The 9,211-nt window shown below is 42.5% G+C and overlaps 1 protein-coding gene across 1 annotated transcript in view; it reads left to right on the forward strand.

The window, feature by feature from the left end:
* The first annotated feature begins 2,044 nt into the window (after positions 1 to 2,044).
* The window catches only part of SSFA2 (sperm specific antigen 2), a 19,417-nt gene continuing 12,250 nt past the window's right edge, over positions 2,045 to 9,211 (forward strand). The window contains exons 1-3 of the mRNA XM_010282914.1: positions 2,045 to 2,066; positions 4,071 to 4,162; positions 7,295 to 8,527. Coding sequence (XP_010281216.1) covers positions 2,045 to 2,066; positions 4,071 to 4,162; positions 7,295 to 8,527 — 1,347 coding nt within the window. The remainder of the gene's footprint in view (positions 2,067 to 4,070; positions 4,163 to 7,294; positions 8,528 to 9,211) is intronic.

Below are 9,211 nucleotides of genomic sequence, written 5' to 3' on the forward strand. Positions count from 1 at the left end.
TCCAACCTTAGTGATTCTGTGAAGTTATCTGGAAGGAAGGTTTGTTAGTTGGAAAACGAAATTCTTCCTAACATGTTTATACACCAGTGCCTTCCATTCCAAAAATGCCCAACAAACAAGACAAATATAGGTACAACGTGTAAAGAACAAAGTATTCTCAAGGCACTGTAATTTGCGAGTGTCTGGTTGCTGACATCAGTGGCTCTGTGAAATTTTGAGTAGCCACAAACCTGTTTCTTTTAAGGCATCTGACATTGATAGTCAAAAGCAGTTATTAATTTTGAAAATTTAGTTCTGGAAGGTGAAGGAAGCACATCATCAGTGCTTCGTGTCCTTGATATAATATATATTGTATTTTTAGCTCTCTGTGGGTGCAGCTCCACAGGAGGTTGGAGATGGGGGAGCAAGAAAAAAACATTTGGGAACAGGTTTAGTATTTGTGGGAGTCTCTGCTTATCTGTCCAGAAGCTAGGAAATCCCCAGGGACTTTGAGGAGTTTCTGCAGCAGGGCTCCCTCCCGGGCTGGTTTTGGCAGTGCTGGGGTGCAGGGGCAATTAATATGGGAAGAAGGGGCAGCAGGTATTTAATCCCGTAATGGAATACTTTATAGCTAAGTTGGGAATGTCAATTTATTAATAATCTCATGAAATACAGAGTGCATTAGAGCTTTGCCAATACTGCAGGTACAAGAAACACTGATATTACTAAAGCTTCACGGGCGGTTTCCAAGTCTTTCTGCCTCTCCGCTGTGTGAGCGGTTGAGTGACTGTATATATATATATATATACAGGTATAAGACAGGTACCTGATGGGACTGTTTGGGTTGGTGAGACTAACAGTCCATTGGTAGCTGAATATTATTTTACAATAGATGAATTATTCAATTACTTGATAGTGATTCTCTGATAAATATGTGCTCTCATGTTTTATAAACCGCAGACTTGTTTCTTCATCATCTGTTCTTGTTTAGAACTTTGTCAGCTTATTTGATATATTTCTGAATACTCACATTTCTCTGGCATGTGTTCAGTGCCTAAATATATTTTTATTTTTTTAATGCATCTTAAAACAATAATCCAAGGGGCATTTTCGTTTGTTCTCTGTTTAACTGGGACGTGAGTTTGATTGTTCCTTCTGGTTTTGTCCACCTTGGCTGGTTCCTTTTCCCACGCTTTCCTTATTATGCTGCCTCTGGCCTTCTCCCGCTAGTTCAGAAGATTTCCTCTATGTAGTGTTGATAATCGCTTCGGGCTGCAGGGCTGGCATTGTGCAGTGACCTTTTTGTGGAAGGTACAAGTTGCCTTAGTGGGGGTACGTGGGGCAAGGATGATCCCAGATTAGCCCCTACAGCCCAGCCTTTGGTGCTAAGGTTTCTGCGTTCAAGGTGAAGAGAGGGCAGCCATATCTCACCACAGCCGCCTCCTCTTAAGACTCTTCATTGCCAGGAAGCTTTTTAATCAGATCTGAATGTAACTCTTTAGCTTTTTTTAAAAAAATGTTTTCATGCTTTTCCCCTTGTCTGCTTGAATCTGAGAGACATTCAGGTGCCGTAGAGCAGGTTGTATATCTGGATTAGTAGTTGGCAAGGAGGGTGGATTATTATCATTATGTATTAGTGTATATATATAGTATATATCAGTGTGTATATATGTAGATAAACATATATGTATCAGTATATATATCAGTATCCATATCCCAATGTACTAGTTGGTATTTCCAGTCTTTACAGAGCCAAACCTTGTCATTTCACTACTGAAGCAGTAGAGATTCCTGTTCTTTAAAAGTTTTTACTGCGTTTACATGATAGTGGTGTAGTGGAGAACTCTGAGAACTTACAACAGACAAGGGTAAAGTGTGGTAGAAGTCATCTACTCATACTTACAAAAAATGTCTTCAAATATTTGCTTTAAAATATATATATATTAAAAAAAAAGTGCTAGCAGCTCTGCAACACAGAAAGCAAGGGATGACTGTATTAGGGGGATGTCTCCTTAGGTGGAACCAAGGCAGTCTGAATCTGTTCATGCTGTGCTTGTCTTGTGCCATGAATAAAGATGATGAGGCAGGTATGAGTGCCTCTGCTCTAGGCTGACTACTTGACTGGCATTATCTGTCATGTAAGGCTGTCAAAGCATGTGCGTAAATAACAAATGCTATAGAAAATGATCTAAAACACTGATTTTTACTTTAGTACTACATCTCCGAGGAGACCAAGAATTGATTTGAAGAGACATGTATACATATATTTATATGTGAATTTTTTTAATAGCTGAAAAGGAAATACTGACTGAGAAGGAAATAGAAGGTCAAGTCAATATTTTTCCTGAGCTGTAATAAACTTCATGCACATGAAAGCAGATGCCAGCACATGCACTGGTGAATTGCTTTATCTGAACTAGTTGGAATCTCTCCCCTGTGGCTAAGGCTTTCACCAGTAGTGCTTTTTCCTTTTAAATTAAAATTCACCAAATGGGGAAAGAGACAGAGTGGAGACCAACGTAGGTGACTATTCACCTTGGAAGAGGTGGCAGCTTCCCACCAGCCTCAGCTGTAGTGGCAACCTGTTTATGGCACGCTCTTTCAGTCGTATTAATTGTATTGGGCAGTTAATAAGAGCTAGTCCAGTTCTCAGGGAAGTAACTTCCATTGTCTTTACTGGGAGCTGGGTGGGGATGTCTGTCTTGAGGTAGAAAAGTTGTTTATCATCACAGGATATTGTGGCTACCATGATAACAGAACAGCAACACAATTTGAAAGGCACTCCCTAAAAGCTGTGTGAAATTACTGATACAGAAGTTTAATGGGCAGCTTCCCTCTCCTGGTGTTCACAAACCTCTGGGCCTGTGCAGGCTTTTACTTCTGCGTTAAGTGAAATGCTCATCAAAATTAATACTAAAAAAAATTAGTTCTGAATATCCAACAGTTTCAAAACAGTTTTCATAATGCATTCCAATGCACTGAGCTGTGAACTGGGATTAATTATATGATGACAGTTAAGTGGTTGAAGGAATGTGGGGCAAAATTCTGCGTTGAGCCTCCAAGCAGATGGCAGCAAGCTCTCGCCCCAGGGTGAGGAGGAGGCTGCAGGGGCCTGGGTGATAGAGGCTCCTGTGGTCTCATCCCACCTCCAAGCTTTCACACTTCTGCTGAGAACTAGAGGTGAGATACGGTTGCTGCCCAGGCTGCTATCTGGCTAAGCAAAATGTTTATGGTGCTGTAAGGTAAACCCCATACCTGGTGAGTGCCTCCCGTGTCTAGTGGGGAACGATGTACACGCAATATCGTACTGCAGAGCTTATGCACATCTCCCTGAAAAGTAGCTTTGTGGCTATAGTGCTTGCACCAGAGGAAGCTACGCCCGGGTAGCACTGAGGATGTTGGAGTCTCTTTAGGCTGTTTTAACACTTAGCTAATGTTAAGTAGAAAGGAACAAGCCGGAGGATCTTATCGTTCGTGTATAAAATGAGCGCTGGGCTTGTGCTTTGGCAGATTGCCCGTTGATGTGTCAGAGATGTTTTGTATCTGCCCGCTAAACCAGCAGAGGACCATCTCCAGCAGTTTGCAGTCCTGTGCATCGCCCTCTCTGCTCATGTGATGCTGTTCCTCTGCGTGGATGGGGTGGTGTAGGCTGGCAGGAGACGAGTGATCTCCTTTATCTCCATGATCAGGAGGGGTGGCGAATCTGTACGTGTCAATACAAAAGCAACTGTTCCACTGCTTGCATGTGAATTAACCAGTGATTCAGTTTTGTGGAAGGAAAACTCCAGCAGTGGCAACATTTGCAGAGCGTTGTTTTTTTTTTTTCCACGGTACAGGAAAGAAAAATGTAAAAGATGGTTTGTCTTCCACTGCTGCTTGAAGTTGCACAAATAGGGCTTTGCATGAGAAGAGGTTTTAGTCGAAACAAACAAACTGTTTCTCTGTATTGTTCCAAGTGAAACTTGAAAAGGAATTGTGTTATCCACTTAATGTAACTTTGATGTAAAAGGAAAGCATGTATTGAATGTGATTGGGCTTGAAAGGTTGTGATTGTAATGTAATTACGGTTGGGTTTTGCTTGTTTTAAACAGATCAGCTGTTACGGACTGCGAGTCAGCATTCTGACAGCAGTGGCTTCGCTGAGGACTCCTCCACAGATTGTTCTCCATTTAATCAGCTTCAGGTAAGGTTCCCGTACTGTGGTTGGAATATTACCGGTTACTGTGGGACACTAAGGACCTGGGGAGAGCAGGAGGGATGTTGATGTTTGACTGCTGGCATGACCATCAGTCTAGATCCTATAAACTTTTCATTTTCAGAGCTGGACCTGATGAGTCCCTTACAGAACTGTGTTGAAATTTGAAAGCCTTTCTGGTAGGATAATCTGGGTATACTTGGGCCTGGAATAAGCTCTAAGTTCAGTGTGTCCTGTTTGCTGTTTCTGGTGTATCTTTTCTCACTGACTGAGGCTTCAGAATCGTAGTCCACTCCTCTTATGACTGCAGTGGGTAGAGATTAAGGTTATGAAAGACTTTAGCTTTTTTGCTGATCATTTCATTTCTTGTATCACTTTTGCCTCCACACTCTTTTTTCCCTTCATATTTTTTTTTCCCCCACATATTTTTCTCCTTTTTTTTTTTCCCCAGTTAGCAGCTGACAGAAAGTGAAAAGAATTTCATACTAACTTTTCTATGAAGGTATACTAATGTTTCATTGATCTTGAGCTCCCACGCTCTTTCTTGTTCCGGTTCCTTTGATCTCAGTCCCAGAACTTGCCGTGATACTGACCAGAGACTGCATGACTCAGGGGAGGCTTTTGTTCCAGCGTGGTGTTTAGGTGTCTAAATACAAGTTTGCTCAGCATTGTACCTGATATTTAGGAGGGGTGTTCTCTTGCCTCTCCTAAAACATTTGCACAGTAATAGCCATGATTTGGTTGGCCTGTCAATCAGCCAGAGAAAACTCTTGAGCTGGATCCTGGCCTCAAGGCCATGAATTAGCTGTCTGGGACCTAAACCACAGTCCGGAGGAATACAAAGATGGGATTCGGGGTATCACCAGTAACTTCTTTTCTATGGCTTGCAGATGCTGAATTTTTTTTTTTTTATGCTACCGTGTGTTTCTTTCCTTGTGGCACACCAAACATTTTAAGAGCTGTTCGGCACTTACTAGGAAGAGATACCCACCCTCTCCATCCATCAACGTTGCTTTTCTGTTTTGGTACTGGTATTCTGTGCTTTCCAGTTTAGTAGTTTCTCAACTAAGCACCAAAATGAAAGCCAAGAGAGTGCTAGTCTTTGTGTCTTCCTGAAACATTAGCTTACACTTTCCAAGAGCAAGAGAGTGAACAAAGGAAATCATGAGCCCGAGTGTCTGTAATGAGCATAATAGTCTGACATACTGGTTCTGCTCTCTGCTAAACTGGGACTGCACTGAAGTTGACAGGCATGTTAGAAGGCGACTCAGATTTGAGTTCCTTACTCCTGATCTTTATATTGGTTGCAACCTGGTTAAGAGTCCTGATTAAGCATGTTGCAACTAAGTGCCTCTTCACTGGAAGACTGGTGGAATTTGTGTTGGCTGTAAAGGCATGAGATTTTTCTGCTTTCTATTATGCTGTTTTGAAAAGATGTATTGAGACTACAGAAGGTTTGTGCCATGGAGTTGCTAGGCTCTCTTCTGCCACCTTCACGGCTGTATTCAGACCAAATGCTGAGCTGAATTCAGAGAATATGGGTGAATGATGAGACTAGGGGAAATGAGAACTTGGCAGCTAGTGAACAGAACCTGTGAAAAAATGAAGGGGATACGGAGGGGTGTATATTGTTTCTTAAAAGTATGGTAAGTTAGTGCCATCTACTGTTAAATAATTGACTCTAGCAGCCATAGCATTCCTCTGAAACTCAGGAGGAAACTCAAAAACTGGAACTGTGTACCCCTCATCCCTGACATCCAAAATGAAGATTTCTAAGGGAGATTTTTGGCATTGAGATGTTCTGCAGGGGAGTTTCATGTTACCAAAGAAGCTAGAAGAATTCTCCATCCACGTTCTTGAAGTTTTGCTTGCCTGACTTGTAAGTGATGAGAGACACAGATGTGCACACATGTAGCACACCTAATTTCACCTAGACATTACAATCTTTTGTTCATTAATACCTTTGACTTAAGCAATATCTGAGCACAGTCTTTCATACTAGTTTGTGGCTGTGCCAGTGAGTGCAATGTTAAGTACATACTTACGAAGATGACCTTTATGACTGAAATTTTCTTCTAGATGCTTGCAGGAGGAACTATTGCCTGATATACACCATAAGTAATCTCTCTAGAAGGAACTAATAGTTAGTATCCTAACAGCAGTGAGAGCTGCAGAAATTAGAGATGGGAAAAGCTTCTCTAAATTTCTAGTTCATGCATCAGCTATAGTAAACTTCCAAGGCTGTACTTGGTACCACATATTCTTATGAAAATGTCTAGTCCACTTGTAAATATACCAGTCAGTCAGGTCAGTCTAAGGAATGTGCTTTGCAATCCATAGATCTTTTTTTTTTTCCCTTTCTCTTAAATGCTTTTCCTGCCATTTGTACCTATTAAATTAGCAGCTCTCTCATGCATGTGCTCTGCTTTAAACTGTGATTTATGAATGAAAAGGGGAAGAAGTATTAGGAGAAAGAAGGGAAGGAAGTGTGGGGGTAACAGTACTGGATGCAGTCTTCAACAGAGATTAGCAGCCTGATGTGAGATTCTCAGTCTCAAATAATTCTGTGACTTAAAACAGGCCAAGTATATAGGCAGGCTGGTTTTCCCATTCTTAGTGTTGTCCTGTGACGCTAGTTTTGCTACAGTCTGCAGTATGCCTCACTTCTCTGTGTGCATTCCCTAATACCACCCTTCGTTTACAGTCAGCGCTGAAACCTTTCTATATTGGAGATGCCATGTACCTCTACCCTGTTATCTCTTTGTCATCCCTACCTAATATACTAGCATTTTACTCTTTTTACTCTCTTACTCTGCTGCCACTTCTGTTTTTCTGGCAATAGAGGTTATTGTCAAATCAAAATGTGTAAATAGTTTGCTCTTTTTTTTTTTTTTAAATGTCTCCTTTTTGGTGCCATACTTCAGTATGCTTCTATCCTATCTGATACGATGGTTTCTTTGTTCTCCTTTACTGTTTTTCTTGCACAGTAACTGCATTGTTCTTTCTGCTCCCTGCCACGATGCCCAATGAATGTGGATTTGAACTCTTAGCCTGACTCCTGAGAAGCAGTAGTTGAGTCTCCAGTATGTTCACCCCTTTGCTGGCTTGTATCTTTCCTAGGTTCAGGAGTCTTTGCAGGGCATGGGAAGCAGTGCTGACAGCTGTGACAGTGAAACAACCGTAACCTCACATAGCGAGGAACAGAAGACACCGATAGCCAAGGAACTGCCCTGTTTCAGTAAGTTTCAAGAGGAGGAAGATGATGATGATGAGGAGGAGGAGGATGAGGATGATGATGATGAAGAGGATATTATCTCTCAAGTAGAGAGACGAAAGGTAGGGGCACCTTCTGAGAACAGAAGGACTGAAGATAGGAAAATTATTGACTATGAAACTGAACAAAATCAAGGAGGAGAAAGCAAGTCATCTCATGTATCAGAGACAGTGCAAGGAGAGGTCAGGTCTAAAGAGGTAGACATTTCCAGTGAGCGAAAAGAATTGGGATTGCTGGAGGAAGACAGTGTATTTGAGTTTCCTCAGTACCACACGCACCATATCCTCAAGTCGATGGAGTCTCTGGAAGGTGGCAGCTCCTCCCCATCGTCTATGGACAGGGTTCACGTTGCCTTGCAAAGAGCTGAGATGAGGATCGTCAGCACATCTGATTGCAGGGCTGGACGCACTCTGCTTAAGTCAAAAGATCTCCTGAGGAAGCAGAGACTCTGGTTTGCTGAATCGGGCTATCCTCTAAGGCGGTCTCAGTCTCTCCCAACTGCATTGCTGAATCCAGTGAAAGTGGTGTCCTCTGTAAATGTCCAGTTAACTCCAGGAAAAGAGACTCTGTGCAGTCCTCCTTCTTTCACCTACAAGTACACACGTGTGGAGGAAGATGAGAAAGCGATGTCTGAGAATGACAAAAGTGAGGGTGAGGCAGCCGCCAGCCAGCCAGTGTGCAAATCCACACTGTTTATTGCGCCTTCATCCTCCAAAAAAGAAGCACCCCAGACTGGGCCCAGCAGGCTGCCCGAGGAGTCCAGTCCCACCAGGGTACAGAGCTGCCCGCTGCACACGCCAGCACACATGTCCCAGTCGATGTGCTCCCTCCACTCTCTCCCTGCGGAGTGGCAGGACAGACCGCTCTGCGAGCACATGAGGACGCTGAGCACCCATAGCGTCCCAAGCGTTTCCGGCTCTTCCTTTGGCGCCTTGCTTTCCCCCTTCAGCTGTCCCTTCTCTCCAAGGCATGCTGGATTTCCTCATCGACCTCATGCCATCAACCCGCCCTCCACCGTGGAGATGCAGCTTCGCAGAGTCCTGCATGACATCAGAAACTCTCTGCAGAACCTCTCACAGGTATGAGGAAGCCAAATTTTGCCCCTGGGCAAAAGGGCTTCTTATTTTATCCTTACATAACCAAAATGTTAACCTCAATATTCCTTTGCATAGCGCAGCCGATCAGAAAAAAATGACATTTTGTGCAAGTTTGATTTGCTACTGTTTTACAAGCTTCTGTTTAAAGTGGCAAATGATCATCTTGCTAGTGCTCCAGTGTTTTTGTGTTTAATTTTTTCTTGTTGCAATTGATCCAGATTTCTTTTCTTCTTTTTTTTTTTTTTAATTTTATGGATATTCGTCAGTGGGAGGGAGAACCAGTGTACTCTCTCAGCTGTTATTTTAAGGTGATAGTCATTAGCTTTAGATTTGAAAGTACATATTGGCAGTCCTTTAACCTCTCTCTTCTCTTTGACGTACTTCCCATCCAACTGATAAAAATGTATTTTTTTTCATTGCAAGTCCTATGGCTTCACTAATGATGCCAGTGATGATGGGCTGTTCCATGTACATTTCTATGCTGTTTCATGCCAATCTTTTGCACATTCAACTCTGGAGCTAGTCAACATGAGCCTGAAGTCATCAGTCTTTTATTAAGAACCAGTTTTGTCACAGTGTCTGAGATTTTGTCCATCTCATCACTCGGAGAAGAAATGCTTTAAAGTGCAAGCACTTTTTTTTACCAGTTTCTGCCACACCTCTGCT

The sequence above is a fragment of the Phaethon lepturus genome, unplaced genomic scaffold (genome assembly GCF_000687285.1).
Source record: "Phaethon lepturus isolate BGI_N335 unplaced genomic scaffold, ASM68728v1 scaffold24392, whole genome shotgun sequence".
Taxonomy (NCBI): Eukaryota; Metazoa; Chordata; class Aves; order Phaethontiformes; family Phaethontidae; genus Phaethon; species Phaethon lepturus.